This window comes from Syngnathoides biaculeatus, chromosome 5 (genome assembly GCF_019802595.1).
Source record: "Syngnathoides biaculeatus isolate LvHL_M chromosome 5, ASM1980259v1, whole genome shotgun sequence".
NCBI classification, from domain to species: domain Eukaryota; kingdom Metazoa; phylum Chordata; class Actinopteri; order Syngnathiformes; family Syngnathidae; genus Syngnathoides; species Syngnathoides biaculeatus.
In genome coordinates, this window is record NC_084644.1 from 181,400 (window position 1) to 201,694 (window position 20,295).

Sequence of the window (20,295 nt, forward strand, 5' to 3'; positions counted from 1 at the left end):
TGGCCTCAAAGCCTCCATTTTATTGTGTGAAGACTTTTCATCAACAGACTTAGTGTGTGGAACTGCAAAAAGCATATTAGCGTATTAGCAAACAGGATAATAAATCACATGGTGTTTGTCTATTAGTAACTTTGACCAAAACATCAATCAGGTCCATGCAGGACTCTTGCTAGTTTACGTGTTGAAAGAAAACAAAAAACATCAACTAAATCATTTTGGATTAGCTCATGATGTTGCCATGGAAACATACGGAGGTGGACACGGCTGACACGATCAGGTCACCGAGACCCAATTCCACAACATCAACCGCTCAACACGTGCCTGCTTATTTCTCAAGGACTTCTGAGGTTGCTTACTTGTAAAAAGAGTCCAACAACATCTTCTGGGGTGCGTTGCAAAGAATCTTTTCTTGAACCCGATCCAAGGATGCCGCTGCCGTCTTGATGTTCTTTTTTTTTTTTTTTGTCCTCACGTCCGTAACGCATCTGCGCTACTAAAACCTCACCGCTAACTTTGGTCTACGGTACGGTTACCATGCCTCTTGAGCCTCTGCAGAACGTTGGGGCTGAAGGAATCCCTCGAATAACAGTACATGAATCTGGCTTCACTCAAGTCAGGTTGGCAACGACAAGACCGGCAGCGTTACTACAACTAGCAGAGCAAACATCTCTGCTGGGAACCGGCCTCAGCTTTGGAGACGGTGGAGGTGTTTACCATGCGATCGGCGACGTTCTGACATCTGACTGAGTCCGGGGTGGAGGATATAGCCTCGGAAGAGCTCTCATCGGGACCGCCGGACTCCTAAACGAACAAACGCTGAGGTGAGTGGACACCGACACGAAAGCAAGCCATTCCATTCGTTCCGCGCAGGTTGGAGCACTGATTCCCGACCAATCTCAGTGAATTGAAACCTGGTCTTGGTTTGGGGTCATTGACCTCCAAAAAGGACAATATGATCATCGCATCAACTAATGCGAACCCCCAGGGGAGAAAGCGACTTTCTGAGCCGGTTGGATAACTGCATGAAAACATATTTATGTGGACAGAAACCCTGTCATTGTTTTGGTCGCCTTCACAATTCCGAGGAATGGACCGCACGTCCTGGAAATGTTTGTCTTGGGAGCTGAGAAAAGTCTGCCAGTCAAAAAGAGCAGATCTGTGTCTTATTTGAGTCCATGACAGTCTGCGGAAGACAAACGATGACCTGAAATGTCCAGTATCCAGACATAACAATCAATTCATTTTTTTTCCAATAAAATAGGTCACGGTGATGTGCTTCTGTTGGCTGCCGTGTTTTTGTTGGAGTGGTGCGGCAGAGCCTTCGGCGGACACCGGAACCGAGCGATCCTCATTAATCAGGTTCTTAAGCGCCGCAGAGACGGACGGGAGCTCGCTGCCCAAATATTGTCTACTTTTTACCTACCTTGTACGTTTGTACACTAAGTTGAGCTAAGTTTTACCTCGTTACTTGTTTTACTTGCCCTTGCATGAGTACTTTCAGGTTTTCATATTTCTAGTCTTCATTTGTTCAAACGTGTAGTGTCCTACATTCTAACTCGTCACTGTGTTTGTGTCTTTTTGTTGCGCGTATGGGACGGATTTTTTTCGTTCCTGTTGTTTATTTGCATTTTCTTGTTATTTTCCACTCGCAAGTCCTTTGTTGTTCATGTTTTGATTCGGCTCCTCCCTTTTCACCGTGGGTTCTTTTGCCGTGTCAACCTTTTGCTGACGTACGTTCATGTTGGTGTTGTTTTTCCCTTCTCGCGTTGTCGTACTTCCTTCTTTACATGAAGGGTTTGCTCGGTCAACTTTGCGTTTTCGGGTAGGGCACCCAGCTTGAAACTTCGTGCAAACGTTTGGCCTAAAGCAACAACAAAACACACAGCGCTATTTGTTTCATGACGGTGGGGCGCACACATGCAGAGTGGCTCTTCCTTCCTTGGTACACAACGATGATTTATTTATTTTCTGTCCCGATAGGGGTCATCTTTTTCCATCCAAGCCCATCTTGTGCATCCTGCTCTCTAACACTGCCCACTGTCCTCATGTCCTCCCTCACCACATCCGCCAACCTTTTCTTTGGTCTTCCTCTCTCTCTCGCCCTTTTGCCCGACAGCTCCCTCCTATCCTCAGCACCCTTCTAGCAATATATTCGCTCTCTCTTGCCTCTGAACATGTCCAAACCATCCAAGTCTGCTGTCTCTCTCTCTCTCTCTCTCCTTGTCTCCAAAACATCCAACTTCGGCTGTGCCTCTCATGAGCTCATTTAATAATCCTATCCAACGTGTTCGTACCAAGCCAGAACCTCAACGTCTTCATTTCTGCTCCCTCCAGTTCTGCTTCCTGTTGTTTCTTCAGAGCCACCGTCTGTAATCCGTCTAATCCACTCTTTTATACATTTTGCCCTTCAGCCTGCCGGAGACTCTCCTTCCTGTCACATAGAACACCAGACACCTTCCAGCAACTGTTCCACCCCCGCTTGGACCCGTTTCTTCACTTCCTTTGCACACTCTCCATTGCTCTGTGTTGTTGAGCCCAAGTATTTGAAGTCGTCCACCTTCGCAATCCCTTCTCCCTGGAGCTTCACTCTTCCCCTCCTCGGCCGGCCCCTCTCATTCACGCGCATACTTTCGGTTTTACTTCGGCTGAATAAGAATAAGAACCAAGTGTTCAACTAAAAAGGACCAGTCGAGATCATCATCATTTCAATATTTTTGAGGTTTGAGTTTGGTGGTGCACCATGAGATTTTTCCAGTACAACGGCTCCTGGACTTACGAGTGCCCCCAACATTGTTTTTCCAGTTAGGAGATCTCGCTGGTCGATTTTTACCTTTGTGTTGCCAGCCAAAATTGGAGTACGGTCGTCGACTAAATCGTCAAGAAAGCAAACAGCATCCACATTGTGGTTCAGTCACGAGTAAACACATGAACATAGTTATAAACATACAGTATTTAGAGTACCTGTAGACTTTGAGTGTTTGAAGCTCGGGTCCTTTCTGCGACCCTATCTCTGCCGACTTCCTGGTGCAAACAATGAAAAAGAAGAAATAAACTCATGTTGGAAGACAAAAAACCGACTTGCTCACGAACTGCAGAAATTCTCACCAATGAAGCAAGCGACAAGTAGACAAGATATTGTGAAGGATTGATTCTAAGAACTTTTTGAAATGATGTGGCAGGAGGGTGTGTGTTAGCAACTTTAAAAAAAAAAAAAAAAATCCTTTTTGTGACAAATCTTTTCTGCGAGGAGAATTCTCGTAAATTAGTGCTCTTATCATTTGGAGGGCCTTAAATGTGCAGTTGGACACATATCACGCTGTATCATTTCTTAAAGAAGCCCCGGAAAGGTTCAGAGCAACTCACAAACGTCGTTTTGGGGAGGATTGTGTTCATTCCATTTTTAAGCTTTCTTTATTTGCATTTGTTGGAACAGATCTCAGTCGTCCTGGTCATTTGGCATTCCAAAAAACGGCCCGTTTCATCATCCAACACATTTGTCCTAGATAGCGTCAGTGTTTTTTCGTGGTCTCGGTGGCCCAGAATTTGCGGCCATTAGTCCACAAACGTCAGTTAGTTTGTCGATTTTCGCAAAACAGTCTCACGCATTTAATGTATTTCTTCAGACTTTGCAAAAAAAAAAAAAAAATGTGCCATAGCTAGTTCAATGAAAAAAGAAATGAAACAAACGGTAACATACAATTAAATAACCATCCATCCATCCATCCATCCATTTTCTGAGCCGCTTATCCTCACAAGGGTCGCGGGGAGTGCTGGAGCCTATCCCAGCTGCCAACGGGCAGGAGGCAGGGTACACCCTGAACTGGTTGCCAGCCAAGCGCAGGGCACATCGAGACAAACAGTCGCAGCCACAATCAATTTAGAGTGTCCAATTAATGTTGCATGTTTTTGGGCCGTGTGAGGAAAGCAGCGTGCCCCGAAAAAAAGCCACACAGGCAAGGGGAGAACATGCAAACTCCACATGGGCAGAGCCGGGATTCAAACCCCACTCCTCACAAATGTCAGGCCAACACTCCAACCAGATCATCCACTGTCCAGCCTTAAATAAACAAACAAAGAAATAATATACGTTAATAAAAGAACAACAATTATGACAAGGAATTCCAGCCCAACATATTGAAGAAAGGGTCCGAGCCAAGTCGGTCGCGCAGAGCGGAAAAGCAGCCGAGATGATTTATGAAAACCGAGCGGGGTCAAAGGTAAGCACGAGTGGGACAGAGACTGAAGAAGTAGTAGTAGTGGCCTTCTATGGCTGACTTTGTTACCTCTGGAGAAGCACCTTGGAAAGTATCCCAGAGCCACCACAAAACACCTCCTGCACCTGCCTTGAGTTCCTGCACCTGCCCTCCCACTTCCTGACAGGCCTCCTCAGCTGCGAGCGCCTCACCACCGCCAACGCCGCCATCGCCGTCACCCCCGCGCTGCAGAAAGGAGAACAAGGCCCCCTAAAGCCCAAAGTGACGGCGGGCTAAGCACCGACCTGCCTCATTTTGTTTTTTGCCTAAAACCACAGAACCAGGAACGCTTAAGGGAAGTTCACATGAAGTTGATTTGAAGTCGTTAGTAGTTGCCGGCATGTGGATTGACAACGATTCCCCCTCCCACAAAAAATGAACGGTGCTGCACTGAAGTGCTGTGAATACCCCAACAGTGCAGAAATGCCAAAGATATGTTATGTTGAGCGCAGATGTCCAACATCTTGTTTGAATTATCAACCCAACTACGTCTTTCCCGAAGTTTTATCTTCTGCTAAATATAGTCAGAATGTCGATCTGGCTTAAGATCGCGCGTGCCGAGGAGCCATCCTAAAACCAAAGTGGTTATTATTTCATGGAATGTGAAGGGCTTTCAGCGGCCACTCAAAGTCCGGGAGAATGAAACTCCGGTGAGAATGCTTGTTCATTAAATGCATATCACATTTTTACTATCTCCATCAGTCATTTTGTCCTTGGAATCTGGGTGTCAGTCTCATGGTCCTTACCGGGGTACTGTCATCTCTTCCCGAGTATTTCTGCTCAGGTGTCGCACTTTCCGCCGTCATTGGCGAGGCTCCAGAACATTGTTGCAAATCGTCCTCGGTGTGGGCAATCCTGATGCGGCCCGGCTCGGGATCACTCTCCTAAAAGGGGACATCGTCAAGGACTCTTTTGTTTGGACCTCTGACGAGAATCACGAGTCACCTCAGACTCTTCTGAGCTGGGATTTTCTAGTCCTGCCTGAGCTTTCCCTCGAACCCGTTGAGTATGTTGAGTCTGAGCCGGAAGCTGCTGGATGAACAGAGTTGGAACCTTCTACAATGAGAGCAGAAGGCACATTTGCTGTGGCCCACTGGCCGACCTAGCAACTGATCAGATGACTGATGGGCTCACCTTCTCCAGTTCCACCAGCAAAGTTTGTAGCTGATCGATGACACTAAAGACAGTCAAGGTATCCTCTGCCTTCTCTGGAAGATGAAGGTTCAGTTTGGATTTCTGGATGTCAGCTATGCTGCTCCTCAGGGATAAGATCCTCTGCTCTACCATCTGTGAGCGGTCAAAGAGCTTTGAATAGCTGAGGACCGATTTGTATTTCATGGAGGAGAGAAGAGACACTTTACCTTCAGATGTTTCTCCTTGGGGCTGGGCAACGTCTCTGGAGAATAGAAGATGGTCTTCATCTCAGCAATGCTATTCTCCATCTTTCTGACCTCAGTCTCCATCATGTCCACCTCCTTTGAGCCAGAAGACCACACAAGCAGACATCAGCAACGGAAAGAAGCAGAGACGAAAGACATGAATGTTATCAGTCCAGGACTCACGGCAGCAGCTCGCTCAAGTCGAGACAACGGTGCCGCAAAGCTATCCTGAACGGCTGCCACTTGGAGGTCGGCTTCCAACAATTGTTCCCGAAGAGTCGAGACCTCAACTACTTGAGACATTTGATCCAGGACTGAAGAGAAACCCTGCAAGGCGGTTCGGATCTGCTCCGAGTCATTCAACGCCGTCTGAGATGTCACACAACAGCGATAGAGACCAATTCAGTATGACCCGGCTCGACTTCTGAGCGGGAAAACCCGAAGCATTCTGCGACTGCGCCACGGGTAAATTAAATCCCGACGCGGCCGAGTTACTGGGAAAACGGGGGAAATGCTTTGAATGCTGATTTTTCGCCTTCTTCTCTACCCTCTTAGGTTGAATGTGTGAAATGTTGTGCTCCAAAAAGTTGTTGGGTGTGTTGAAGCGGTCGAGAGGGAGATGGAACGCCAGCCGTCATTTACATTGAAGTCGAGTAAGTCGATTAAAAATGAGACTAAGTGGAAGTCTGACATGGTGAATGTGACGAATGACGGACAGTGTCATGAGCAGCATCGTTGTGAAGTTTGTTTGGCTTTATTTTGTTTGGTGGTATGTTGTTTTTCTGTGTCTCTTGTTCATGTCTTGAATGTCTCTGATTGGGTTTTTGTTTTTGTCCCTCTTCTCGTTCAGCCTGTTTCTCGAGTCCACCAATCAACTCTTTCCAGCCTGTCATGTCTTGTTCAGGTGTGCGTCGTTGTCTCGTCGATTTGTTTGGGTTAAATTTCCTGGTTTCTCTCAGTCTGTGTCAGCTCATTATTGCTTTCATGTCAGAGAGGATCGGTAATCATGTTTGCCGCGTCGTATTGGGTGGTGTTCCTTTGTTAAATGATATCGTGACATTTGGCCTTTTTTATGGACAGTATTTTTTTCAACTAAATTATTCATGTACAGTGCTCATTTATGCAATGCCCTGCAATTGGCTGGCGCCCAGATCAGGGTGTTCATCACCTGTCGCCGATTGTGTGAGTGAGGTTAGGGTTAGCAATACAGAAAATGGAAGGCTAGATGAACAACTATTTGAATTGCCTTTTTTTTCTGGAGTAAATCTTTGGAGTGCATCCTGCTCTCCTACCTCTCCTCACTGCACTTGGGTCCTCCACGTTTGCCTCCAGCACACAAACCATCCTATTTGACATCCACTGTATTTTATTCTCCTTTATCCTGCTGGATGAATTTTAATATGGGGGAGGATTTTTTTTTTTTTTTTTTTAAACAAGAAAAGAAAGAGAAAGTGCTTTATCAATGGTGGTACAACCACAGACAAGTCTCAAATGGTTTGCAATAAGGTGAGGGGCATCCACTCGTGTTCTTCAACCCCAAGTATCCCTCTGCTTATTGCTTACAAACATGAAGTGATCTGTTATTGCAGTCATTCCCGACGTGGGTGCCATGGCACACTCAAAAACTGTTTGAGCTCACCAATGGCACCAATTATTTTTTTTAAATTCTGAATACATCATGGTTCATCTATCTTTGCTAGTTACAGATAATGAAGGCAGAACAATAAACTGTTGATCCGTTAGAGGTCCGAAGGTAAAATAAACACGTGCATGTTGCCATCCGTGGACCAGAATAAGAGCATTGTGTGAGAACATCGCGTGCCTTTGCTCACTAAAATATGGGAAACGCTGTACCAGGGCATTATCTTCAAACCTAAAGAGAACGTGGACGAAAGTTTTGGGGCAAGGATGTTAATTTGGTTGAAGCTTTGTGTTTCTGCTGACCTGCAGAGCTCCAACGTGATCACTCAGACATTTAGCCCTGGTGTAAGTGCGGGGAGTGGCCAGCCACGACTGGGAGTCGGACATCCAACTTTTGGAGCTGTTGATCATTTCCTGATGCTCCTCAAGCCAAGTTTGCGTCTGACCACATGCACAAGAGAAGAGTTGGCATCAAGCTAGATCACAAATCCAATTACAGCATGGGGTAACGTCCATAATCTTTTCTTTAGGAAGTTGAGTTGAAGCTCCCGTAATGTTCTTGTAAGGAGCTTCCCTATTTAATCACAACAAATAAGTGCTCATCAAGCTGAGAACATGACGAAAATATTTTTCCACCTTGCTAAGGAGTGTTGTCTTCTGCTCTGCCCTTTTGGCAAGTTGTACATGGAACTGCTGCACCTCCACCAGACTTTCTGTGAGGGACAGCACCTCCTGTGGACTCTCCAAGCTCTGCACGTCAGATTCCAGCGCCGCAACGCATGTGTGCCACTTGTCCAGCTCATCCCACACCATCTGCACACAGACCCAACAGCACTTGAGTTAGAATTAGAGTCAGAACACTACAGGTTCAAATGCCTTTGCATTTCTAGGTTCTGAAGGGGTTGTGGTCCTACAAAGATCGGTGAGGAGGAAGATAATATGTCCATCGGATGATGGTCTCAAGCCAGAGGTTCACGAGCTCCGCGATTGCCTCACCCACCTTTTGTGCGAGCTTTGCTTCTTCCACGCTCCAACTTCTGTCTTCCAGCATCTCCTGCACTGACCTCAGGCCAGCTTCCGTCTCAAGTATCTTCGCTCCGATTCTGTGCACGGGTCCACTCTTCTCAATCGCATCTTCAACCTGAACAGACAAATTGGACAAAAAAAAAGGCATCACCAGGTACAGGAGCAGGAAGAGTTATGGATATAAGGACTTCTTCTCCTACCCAATGTGTTAACATACCGTCAAGGTCATTTGTTTGACAAGATGGATGGAAGCAACTGGACCGTTGTTAGTTCTTAAGACATTTAACATTGAATTCAAAAGGCATCTACTGTTCTACATTTGAGCTGTGCAGTCCTTCTATTTATATACCTCTTTATATACCTAAGCTGTAGAACTGAAGAAATCTTTTCAATTAAAGATGAAACATCGTCAATGACTTACGACTCAACTTTTGTAGATTAACATTACGTGGATGACTGAGAATCTGCACAAGCCTATATATTTGTTTACCTTAGCCTCGACTTGTTCCAGAGTCTTTTGGACCTCCTGAAGTCTGCCATCGATCTCGACAGGCACCATGTCGGATTCAAAGTACTTTGACGTCATTCTCTCCTTGATGCGATGGACCAGAGCTTTCTGGATGCATAATTGGCTGTGGATCTCCTGAAACCACCCAAGGGAGAACATGGCTCACACCACAAGTCACTCTTTGACTGTTCACATCAAATTTTCATGCATCCAAGCATCATACAGCATGACATGGGAGTTTTTGTCATGGAGCCGGGCACTGTTCATACCTTCAGTTCTGCTGTCCTGCTGCTCGGATCCATCTCTGACAAAAGACTGTCAGCAGCCGTCAGCCAAACCCAAACCACCTGCAGCTCTTCTTGCACTTTTTCTCTCTCTTCCAGTTCCAGCTTGATCCACTCCAAACCTTCTTGGCTCCTTTGCTTAATACTAAGGGGGGAAAAAATGAAACAAAAACATCTAAAACAAATCTTTGTCCAAGTTTCCCCAAGTCAACGTGTGAGTTGCTGTGCCTGATCACTATGATCAGAATCAGAATCATTTTTAATGGCCAAGTACGTAACAACACACAAGGAAGGTTTCCGTCAGTCGGCACTGGCCTACATTTACATCAAACATTGGAATTTTTATTCCATTACATGGCAATGATTCCTGACAACCTACTCTTCATTTTGTAGTATTTTTGTCCATCCATCCATTTTCAGAGCCTCTTATCCCCACAAGGTTCGTGGGAGTGCTGGAGCCTATCCCAGCTGTCAATGGGCAGGAGGCGGGGCACACCCTCAAGTGGTTGCCAGCCTATCGCAGGGCTCACGGAGACAGACAACAATCGGACAACCAATCCCAGCTAGGGGAAATTTAGAGTCTCCAATTAGTGCATGTTTTTGGGACGTGGGAGGAAACCAGAGTGCCTGGAGAAAAACCACGGAGGCACGGGGAGAACATGCAAACTCCACACAGGCAGGGCCCAGATTTGAACCCTGGTCCTCGGAATTGTGAGGCCAATGCTCTACAGCTCCTCCTCCGTGCCACCCGATATACTGTACATAACACCAACACACATATTCTCGGAAGACACATAATTTCATCAACTTTGGTTCGGTTCTGTTTGCATGTCTCCCTCTTTAATGGGTTGAAAATAATCTAATCTGTTGTAGGTCTTCAGGATCAGTAGTGCAGTGCATGTAACGTCACAATTTTAGCAATCACACGGTTTTCTCGAGAGCATTTTTCCATCGTCTGATTGGTTGGTTGGCGCAAGCCAAGTTAGGCATTTTAAAGACATACCAGACAACTGATCATTTCCCCCGATCTGGGTCTCCATGGAAGATCTCAGGCCGTGGGGTCAAAATGATCACAATAAAGGTGCATTCAAAACCCAAGAATGAATGACATGCAAAAAGCTGAGACCAAAGTAACAAGGGCTCGTGACACACTACACCACCAGGGACTCAAATCCTGCACCGCCCGACGTGCCCCCAGCTTAAGCCAGTTCCTGCCCAGCGCCGTCTCAAATTTGCAAGAGAGCATTTGGATTGGGAGAATTTCATAAGGGCAGGTGAAACCAAAATATAACATGTGTGTAAAAAGTCAACTTGCTGTGCTTGGAGGAGAAAGAAGGCTGAGTTGCATCCAAAAGAACAGCATACCAACTGTGTAGCGTGGTGGTGGAAACATCATGCCGAGGGGATGCTTTTCTGCAAAAGGACCAGGACGACCGACCCATCGGGTAATATATCGAGAAATATTATAAACGTGGCCGTGTCTTTCAGCACGACAATGATCCTAAACACACCACCTGAGCAATAAAGGAGTGGCTTTGGAAGTAAGAAGCATTTTAAGGTCCCGGAGTGGTTTCTAGATCTCATGCCCATAGAAAATCTTTGTTGGGAGTTGAAAGTCCGTGTTCCTCAGCGAAAGCCGCAAAACATCATTGCACTCGAGGACACCTGCATGGAGAACTGAGCCAAAATACCAGCCCGGGCAAATACATCCGCAGAGGACACCATCTCCATAGTTCTGTATGCTGTGTTAAGCCATTTGGAACAATCACAGAGCTACACTGGGATGCTATTTGTGGATTACAGCTCAGCCTTTAAAACAATCATACCGGACATTCTGATATCTAAATCAGACATCCTGGGTCTCCCACATGGTCCTGGATCAAAGCTTTTTGTACCAGGGCAGCACCGACTGCCGGAGAGAAATGCCTTGTGTTGTTATACACGTGGCCAATAAAGATGATTCTGATTCATTCATTCAATTAGTGGGTGACTTGCTTTCTGTCCCACCTTATTAGCACATTTAATCATGAGAGTATCTGGTGGGTAGGAGGTCTGTCCATTCATCCAACCATTTTCTGCCCTAACCCTAACCCTTGGCCTCAACACTGAATGAGAGTTTTTCACAGCTGACTTTAGGTAAGAGGGAGTATCCACCCTGGACAGGCTGACAGCCAATTGCAGGGCACATCTAGATCAGAATCAGAATCAGTTGAACACGCATTCACACCTGGGGACTACTTAGGGTCTTCAGTTTACCAAATATGCATGTTTTTGGATGTCCAAGGAAGTTGGAGTACCCTGGGAAAACCCACACAAGCACAGTGAGAACAACTCCACACAGGAAGGCCAGAGTCCAGATTAAAACTCAGAAATGAACAGAGCTTGAAGGAAGACTTTCTGTCTCGACTTGTGCTGCCGTGGATGTTTTCATTATTTGTTTGTTTTGCCTTGGGTAAATATTCATTGTGAAGTCCACCAGATGATGAAGGTAGAACAGTTGTGTGCTTTTAATGTTGCTTTTTTTTTTTTTTTACACTGTAGTTTGGATGGCTTCTGTAATTGTAAAATGTGATATTGGTAGTATTAAGAGGCGGCAACACCTACGTGTCATAGACGGTTTGCATCGCTTGCAGCTGCTGACAGAGTGGAGTCGGGGGTGCTTGTTCCATGTTGGCAGGGACACCCAGGAGCCTGGCAACACGTAATTCCAGGGCAGAAAGGGCGCGATGCTCGCAGTCCAGTCTATCCTGGTATTGTTCCCAGCAATGATGTAGGTCAAGAAGTTCCTTGGTAGAGGCCATCAATGGGGCAGGATCGGGGAGCTCCTCCTCCACCTGCTGCAGCGAAGCGGAGGCTTTCTCCACCTAAGAAACCAAAGCAAACAGCTGAAAACAGCCAGTCAATTGCCGCATTACCGCTGTGTAATCTACGTAGATTTGACCATCACATATTCACATCATTCAGCAAGTTTTGTCAAAAAATAAACCCTGTAGACACATTCCCAGATAATGAGAGTTTGCACCAGTGCACTGAGCAGAAGTAGCTATCAAGTACAGTGTCGCCCCTGTGAAGACGTACACTGCGGGTAATGTCACTCCAGTCTACAATCTTCTGTTTGAGTCTTGCAGTCAAGTGTTGTGAGCAAAGGCGTAGGTTTGTCACGCATCTCCAGGCTACAGCCATGGAGTTCTCCCGGTGTCCCCGGCACCTTTGCTCTGGACACCACTCTACCATCTCCTCGAGATGCTTCTGTACAGAGTCCAGATCCTCTTGCAGAACCTGCACCAGAGCCAAAAGAGTAGTACAAGTCAGGTACATGTACTTTGTTGCACTTTGTAGCAGGTGGTCTGATGCGTACTTTCAGTTTTTCCAGGTGCTCACTGCAGTCGGCTAGCGAGTTGACCGTCTGAGAAACAGACCGCTCCAGGTTAGCCTCAGCTTTCCGAATACTTAGACTCATTTCTTCATGGAGTTTTGTGTATTTTCTGTAGTTTTCCGCACAGCTGTGAAACATTCATTATGGGTTAGAATAGAGAGGCTCCGCTATATATTCTGGGATTAGGCTCGTATGAGTATGCAGAACCTGCTGAGATTCTCCAATTGAAGATAACCCTTTGCTTTAAGTGTAGACATCCTCACCAAGAGCTGGCTCAGAATAGTCTGTTGGAGTCGCTCTAACTCCACAGGGGACAGGAAAGGATGCAGGGCAACTTGGCTTAACTGGTCTACGTAGGGCTGGAAATGATCCTCTAGTGTAGCCAAGATACCCTGCGTCTCCTCCAACTTTTCACAGCAGACTCCAGTTACGGCAGGAATGGGCAACAGAGAGACCTCAAAGTCCCTCAAGAATTGCAGTGCTTGTTTAATAGTATGGGTGTAGTTTCTCAGTGATGTCCTTGCATCGGAAATATTGTCCTACAACAGAAATAGTCAGCATCAGCATCTTGTGTCGAAACTCATAGCTAAACATAAAGACAAACTGGATTGTTAATTATTGATTGAGGACAGACTGGCGAGGTTGTAGATTCTAAAAAGGAACTTGGGAACGACTTGCTTCCTGGTGACTAAAAAAAAAAAAAAAAAAAGACACAAAACTGTCACTATAATTGGCTTTCTGGAGTCGAGTAGTACTCAACATCCTTTGGATGAGCAGCCAAATTTCCTTACGTAATCACTAGCAAACCTCACTTGCGTGCTCGCAATCCTGGAAGAAGAAGAAGAAGAAGGAAAAAAAAAGCATAGCCCCACTTGCCATTTGTGAGTCACATTCACGTCGAAAGAAATTCTTCAAATCATCAAGATCTGACGATCTGATTCCTTCCGTCTTCCCTTTATGACGCTCCAGAACCTCCAGTGCTCTCATTCGTGACTCAACCATCGTTTTCAAAAACAGGATCCTCTTGTATTCCTTATCAATGCATGTTTCATTTGGCATCATCAGTGGAAGGTTCTGAAGCTCTTGGTGAGCATCACGGAGGAAGGCTCGCATGGCTTTCCTCTCGGAGTCGAGATCGAGTTCTTTAACCAGCGACCACTCGACAACGCTGAGATCGCTGAGGGTTTTCAGTTCCAGGTTTTTAACGTGGTCCTCATTTTGTTGAAGTCTCTGGCGCTCTGAGAATAGCTGGGAAGAATTTAGGTCAGTCGAGATCATATGGAGCTTTGATTCAACCTCCTGGCATCGTCTTTTGATCAGAGGGAAGCGAAAAAGAAGCTCCTGGTAGATTTTGTATTTCTCCTCCACCTGGGTGTCTTCCTTGGTTTGACTGAGCTGCTTCTCGACAGCTTGTGAAAGGTCTTCCACACTCTGCCTTGTACTGAGGTAGTCCTCATGGTCTCTGGCCTTCATTTGAAGGGCAGTCAGTTTGTTATTAATGTCGCCAGTGATTGAGTACAGTTCCCTTGTCTTCTCTTCGTGAATCCAGAATTGGAGAAGGTCAATCTTGGAGATGTGCTCCAAAAGCATGTGTTTGAAAGATTCGAAAACTTGCAGCGATTCCGTTGTGACAGGGAACCTCAATTTGTTCAGGTCTTCTCGCATCTGCCTCAGGCTTTTTTCAACAGTGGTAAGATCCCTCTTATGTGATTCCATAGCTCGGACATCTTCATCAAGCTCGTGTTTGTTTACCCTTTCATGGGTAATAATGTTGTTGATGTCTTCCTGGAGGTTGACAAGCTTGCTATAAAGCTTGCAACTCTCTGTGACGCTAAGCTCAGAAGCAATGTCTTTCGTCTTCATAAAAAGAGCTTCACAGGCAGCAGACTGCTTTTGTGCCTCAACAAGGGTCTCCTGAATCTCAATACCACTGCCATCAACCTCAGCGGGACTCGTAAATTGCATTTTGATTCGCTTCAATGTCTTTCTTTGCAGACGAGTCTTGACCCAGGAGTCAAGATCTGCAATTTGTTCCGACAGCTTTTCTCTGACCTGCAGACCCGATTCTATGTCCGTCAAGGCCACGGACAGCTTCTCTCCGACTGACTTTGAACACTCTTCAAGATATTCCAACAGGGAATGCATCACAGGCATTTCCTCAGTCTGGTCCAGCTGTGGCAGAAGTTCCGTAGCTGCCTTCACCTGTGACTTGAGTTGCCTCTGTTTGACGGTGACTTCAGAGTGCAGCTTTTTAAGTGCCCTGAGCTGTTGGTGAACCTCCTCAGGCAGAAGGCACACCCTGCTGCACCTGCACTCAATTTCACTCCCAAGCGCCTTAGTCCACGAGACGCCATCCCTCCCCAGTGTCAGAACCTTTTTAATGATGGGATTACTGGTTTGGGGGATATGGGAGGACATCCATTCCTCTGTCAGAGAAAATTGGTCTTTGACATTTCGAAGAGCTTTCTTTATTTCTACTGTTTCTTTTGGCCATAAGCTCAGGGGTAGCGCCTCTGACGTCTCTTTCAAATGGAGATATTTAACGTGGGCAGCTTTTACCTCGGCGTGTGCCCATATCAACTGCTTTGCTTTCTTGCAATCCCACAAAGATTCTTCAGGGTGTTCGGCTTCAACTTCTTCACTGACTGATTTTAAGTGTCCCCGCAGATGGGATAACTCCAGTAAAAGCTTGCTGCAGATATGTGACTGAACGTCTCTATGATGCGCTGCTTTCTCCACAGCTCTCTCCAGTTCTCTCCATTCATGATGTTGAGTCTGAAGCAGACTCTTCGCAGCTCCTTGATGAGCGCGGCTAAGTCGAGGTTGCAGCTTTATGTGGATGCCAAGCAACTCCCCAAGGAGCGTCCGTTTCTCCTCGAGAGTTCTTTTCATGAAGTTCAGGTGGTTGCCCTCCTCCTGGCTGCTCTCTGCCGGGGAGCTACAAGGAAAACAGTTTAGTCCACTACTTTCACCTACTTTCACAGTACAACATATACAGTGGTACCATAAATTATGGGTTTATCAAGGTCACGGTCAATTTTTTTTTTTCCAATTTGGTTTGTGTGACAAAATATGAGTTATGAGCGAGCCGCTTTGAGTGAGGTGAACAAAAAAAAAAAAAAAATGGAGCAATTAAGTCAAATGTCTTGCCCAGGGAAGAGCCATAGTGACTGGTGCACTTTGAGCCATTGATTGAAGAGTGCAAAACACTCAGACATCTTTTCCTTTCAGCTTGTCCCGTTAGGGGTCGCCATCTTTTTCCATCTAAGGCTATCTCGTGCATCTTCCTCTCTAACAGCCACTGCCCTCGTGTCTTCCCTCACAACAACCCTCCATCAACTTTTTCTTTGGCCTGGCAGTTCCGTCCTCAGCATCCTCTGGCAATATACGCACTACCTCGCCTCTGGACATGTCCAAACCATGGAAGTCTGCTCTCTCGAACCTTGTCTCCAAAACATCCACCTTTTGCTGCCCCTCTAAAGAGCTCATTTCTTCGTGATCAACTTCTCAAATTATTCTTTCCATCTATTTGGCACATTACTGGCACCAGTCAACACATTTCCACCTCTGTCCTGAATCTCCCTGACCTGCTGCACATCCTTCCCATCTCTATCCCTCTGTGTGGCCAACCTATAGAGATCCTTTGCTCCTTCCGACGTGTCCAACCCTGTGTACATATCATCATACGCCTTTTGTTTAGCCTTCGCCACCTCTCAACGTATTCCTTTCACCTCTCCTCAGTTCTCTCAGTGTGCCACTTCTTCTTAGCTAATCTCCTTCCTCGTATGACTTCCTCTATTTTGGGGTTCCGCCACCAAGTGTCCTTCTCCCCTTTCCTACCAGAAGACACACCAAGTACTCTCCTGCCTGTCCCTCTGATCACCTTGACTGGAGTAGCCAAAACACTCAGACATCCAAATATAAAATGAGAATATTTGCAAGGAGCTGCTGTAGGCCACAAATCCCAGCTAACAGCTCGCATACAAATTAAGCAAATCAAATCATGACAGCGCGTAAGTCATGGTACCACAGTATGTGGAAAAGATCATATGCAGAAGGAAAGTACTTGATGGACTTACAGTCTCAAAACATCCAATTGAGCTTTCAGTCTTTCCAATGTGGTCTGAGCTTTGTGAGTCTGGTGACAGAATTCCTGCACAACCTGAAGCTGGTCTACTTTGTTTTGGACGACTAAGTTTGCCTCTTGAGCAGCAGCGCTCCACTTGTCCTCCATGTACTTCAGCGCTTCGGACTTGTCAAATTCCGCTTCCTTCTGCTGGCACAGGAGAGCTCCCCGGTCCTGGGCCACGGCACGACATTTCTGTACTCAGTAGACAAAAGAGGGGGTCAAGTGTAATGATTAGGAGCATTATGATTTCTATTGCCGTTTACGACAGATGTAACTTGAAGTCTCACCTCAGCCTCCTTCACCTGCTGGCTCATGGCTGCCAGCGGAAGCTCAGCTGGCTGATTCTTACAACTCAGGAGATTTGAAAGCAGCCTACACAGGAGACCATCCAGGTCACCGGCGGGGGAGCTCATCAGCACTGCTAAACAATCCTCACATGACTCCTATAATTAGAAATTAGTTGATGATCCGGTGAAGGAAAACTGCATTTGGTCAGACAAAATCCCACGTACTGTACCTCTTTGAGAAGTTCCGTGTCTGCGATTGCCCGGGTATCAGAGAAGATGTCTGTCAATCGAGATCTTTTGGAGGCATCTAATTCAGACTGCTCAACACTTGCTTCGTTTTTCTTGAAGGTGGTAGTTGTGGGGCCCGTGTGGGGAACATCTTGTGGTACCTTTCCACTTTCAGATTCCTCCTTGGTCCCATTGCTTTTCTTCTGCTCTGTTTGGGCCTGAGATGTCATATCGAGATGAGGATGTGAGAGAATTTCAGTGAGGCACTCGGGCACTTCGTGTGGCACTCTCATTGAAGACTCATTGGGCTCAATATCACATGTCTTTAATGTTTTGATTTCAATCTGAACACTTGATTCCTGCTGTGGTTCCTTCCTGTGCATCAGAGTCATTTGAATTTCTTCCGGTTCCAGAAAACTTGCAGCACCTATGTGCCAATCAGAAGATGATTGTTGAACTTGATGAATGTCTTCCTTTGGTTTTTCCAGCGTGGTTTGGATGAGCTGTGGTGGCTTGTTATCCGGGTTTGGCTGAACTTCATTTTTCTTGGTTCCGGAAGGCTGATCTGGATTAAAAGCAACAGAAAAAGGTTTGCCCACATCGCTCTGAGCGCCAATTTTGTGTCTCTCAGTGCTCATTTCTTGCTTTTCAACTTGTGACTTAACCGTTATCGGTTTATCTCCATCTTTTTTTCCCGTTTCCTGTGTGTGTTTTTGCTCCTCTTGACTCGCTCTTATCTCTACTTGTAGAAGGCACACATCAGGCCCCACGTGAATTGTCATGGGAGTATCTTGAAAATCATCTATAGACTCGGAGGCTTCATGCTCCTCAGTTTTCCTCAATCCTTCCGGGTTGAGTTTCAAAGCTCCCACAAGAGCTTCAGTTTGCCATGTGTTTTCCATGGCCTTCTCACATAATACAATTTCCATCAATTCTGTCGCATTTGGTTGAGGTGCTTCTAAAACCGTCGAAGATGGCCCTTGGACCATATTTTGCCGCTCAGTTCTGCTCGTAGCAGGAAGTTTTTCATCTCGGACTTGATTCTGTACATTCAGTTCTAAAGTATTCACATCTGCGCTCCCTGGGATTAAATCTAAAACCATAGATGTATTTTCTAGGTCTGTGTTGGCATCCTCAACTTTGTGATCTTTGGCCGTTTCACATCTTTCCCTTGTGGTTTCTAGCATTTCCAACTCCATAACAGTTGGTATTGATACCATGGTTTGTTCAGCCAAGCTCATTTCTGTCACGGTCTGAGATCTGGATGTCTGATCTTCTGTGAGAACAGAAAGTTTAGTGACATCACTTTCCATCACATTTTCAAGCATTTCAGAGGTGCTTTCTTCAACAGCTACTGAGATTGTCTCATCCTCCTTGGCCTCTTTCAATTTTAGGATATTAGGTACCTCACTGCTGATGGTTTTCTTGGGTTCTGCAGAAGCCTTCATAATCTTTGACTTTCTTTTGGGGGGTGATGGGTTTCTCTCCCCTAGAACAGTAGCATCCGGTGCAGTTTTTACACTCTGTTGAGCTGTTGACTTTACTCTACTTCCAGGGCCAAAACCTTCACAGATGGCAATATTTGGCTCAGTGGGATTTTGGGGTTTTCTCCCTTTCTGAGTTTCTGGTAACATTGTCACACTCTCTGAGGTTGCTGTCACTACTTCATCTTCTTCTACTGTGGTTTCAGCAAATCCCACACTGGAACTCAGTCTCTCAGATTCTTTTGTCTTCTGTGTCCCCATTTGAGGAATTCCTAGAGAGGCTGTTGAGCTCTTTGACTTTCTTTTCGGTGGCTGTGGATTTCTCGGTTCTTCAGTTTGGTCCCTAGAATATGAGGACATTTGCTTGAACACTGTGGCTTCTTCAAAAGGAGGTTTTGACTTTGACTTTCTTTGGGGTGGTGAAATCTTTTCTTCTGTCGAAACAACAACTTGAGGCCTTCCTGCGACAATATGTGGAGCTGAGGATTTTGTCCCACTTTTCAAGTCTTGCGGCTCTATCTGTGAGCGTAAGTCATCAGCTCTACAAAGAGGAGATTCGATAAATCCTGTTATGAATCCAGCTCCGGCAGAAGCATCCACACTTCCAGAGTCCTTTCCTGGTTCTTGGAGGATTGAAAATTTGCAAACATGTTCATGTTCTTTATCATCTAGATGTTTCTCCTTGATGGGTTCTTCTTTTGTCACTCCAGCCTTCTCTTTTTTAGGCATTTGTGGAGTGAGTGATTTTCTTGTGGGTGGTGAGATCTTTCCTTCCTCCAAAATAACTTCAGGGATTCTTGTGACAATTTGGTGAGCTGAAGATGTTTTGACACTTTCCAACTCTGGCGGATCTTTCTGTGATTGTAAGTCAACGTCTCTAAGAACAGATTCAATAAGTCCTGTGACAAATTCTGCAACCACAGAAGCTTCCACGTTTCCAGAGTCTCTTCCAGCTTCTTCACAAACTCTATATTCAGTCTCATCCTTTTTTTTTACCTCGACGGATTTCAGATTAGATTCTTCTTTTGGCACCATCGGCTCTTCTATTTTAGGCAGTTGGGGGGAATACTGTACACCCTTTAACTCACTTGTGGGTGGTAAAATGTTTGCTTCTTCCACAACTTCAGGAATTTCTGGGGCAACTTGTGAAACTGAGGATGTCGTTCTGCTCTCCAATTCTAGCTGATCTTTCCGGGCAAGTAATTCGACATCTCTAATCGCAGATTCATTTATTCCTGTGACAAATTCAGCAATGGCAGATAATTCCACACTTCCAGAAGCTTTCTGTGCTTCTTCACAAAGATTAAGTTCTTTGTCATCATGATTTTTTCTCGCAAAGTGGTCCGGATCAGCTTCTTTTATAATCAGAATTGTCTCCGCTTTTTTGGATTGTTGTGCAGAAAACGTTACACTCTTGGACTTTTCCGTTTGTGGTGAAATCATTCCTTCCTCCATAATAACACCTTCAGGCATTTCTGTGACAACTTGTGAAGTGGGAAATGTTTGTCTCCTTTCCATTTCTAGCAGAGATTTCTTTGACAGTAACTCAACATTTCTTGTGGCCGATTCAATAACTCCTGCAACAAATTGAGCAACTTCTGCGCTTTCAGAGTCTTCGAAGTGAGATTCGTTCTTTTTCACGGTCGGCTCGTCATTATGAGCCAGCCTCAAATCAGGAGCAATGGTTAAATCTGAAGGAA

At 45.7% G+C, this 20,295-nt stretch overlaps 1 protein-coding gene across 3 annotated transcripts; it reads right to left on the reverse strand.

The window, feature by feature from the left end:
* Window positions 1-643: 643 nt before the first annotated feature.
* LOC133501490 (nesprin-2-like) lies at window positions 644-19,788 on the reverse strand. Of its 3 annotated transcripts, none has more exons than XM_061821302.1 (21): window positions 17,114-19,788; window positions 16,884-17,039; window positions 16,547-16,788; window positions 13,344-15,405; window positions 12,675-13,006; window positions 12,450-12,594; window positions 12,170-12,370; window positions 11,696-11,955; window positions 9,077-9,236; window positions 8,790-8,942; window positions 8,274-8,414; window positions 7,910-8,086; window positions 7,577-7,714; window positions 5,816-6,001; window positions 5,615-5,728; window positions 5,388-5,540; window positions 5,199-5,309; window positions 5,000-5,137; window positions 4,284-4,439; window positions 2,962-3,021; window positions 644-801 (listed from the first exon to the last, which is right to left on the reverse strand). In XM_061821302.1, the coding sequence occupies exons 1-21, from the start codon at window positions 19,628-19,630 to the stop codon at window positions 652-654; spliced, it is 7,752 nt and encodes a 2,583-aa protein (XP_061677286.1). In that variant the 5' UTR covers window positions 19,631-19,788; the 3' UTR covers window positions 644-651. The 3 variants fall into 3 exon arrangements, with proteins under 3 accessions (XP_061677286.1, XP_061677287.1, XP_061677288.1); XM_061821303.1 differs by lacking the exon at window positions 4,284-4,439 and adding an exon at window positions 4,499-4,519; XM_061821304.1 differs by lacking the exon at window positions 4,284-4,439.
* Between the last annotated feature and the right edge of the window lie 507 nt (window positions 19,789-20,295).

Bases quoted from the DNA above. Each gene is read 5' to 3' on its own strand.
- LOC133501490 (XM_061821302.1), bottom strand. From the start codon at position 19,630: ATGGTGCCAAAAGAAGAATCTAATCTGAAATCCGTCGAGGTAAAAAAA. The intron at 5,541-5,614 runs GTAAAGTGTCTC...GACCGCTCACAG, and splicing joins CCAAGGAGAAACATCTGAAG to ATGGTAGAGCAGAGGATCTT. The intron at 5,310-5,387 runs GTGAGCCCATCA...CTCTCATTGTAG, and splicing joins TGCTGGTGGAACTGGAGAAG to AAGGTTCCAACTCTGTTCAT.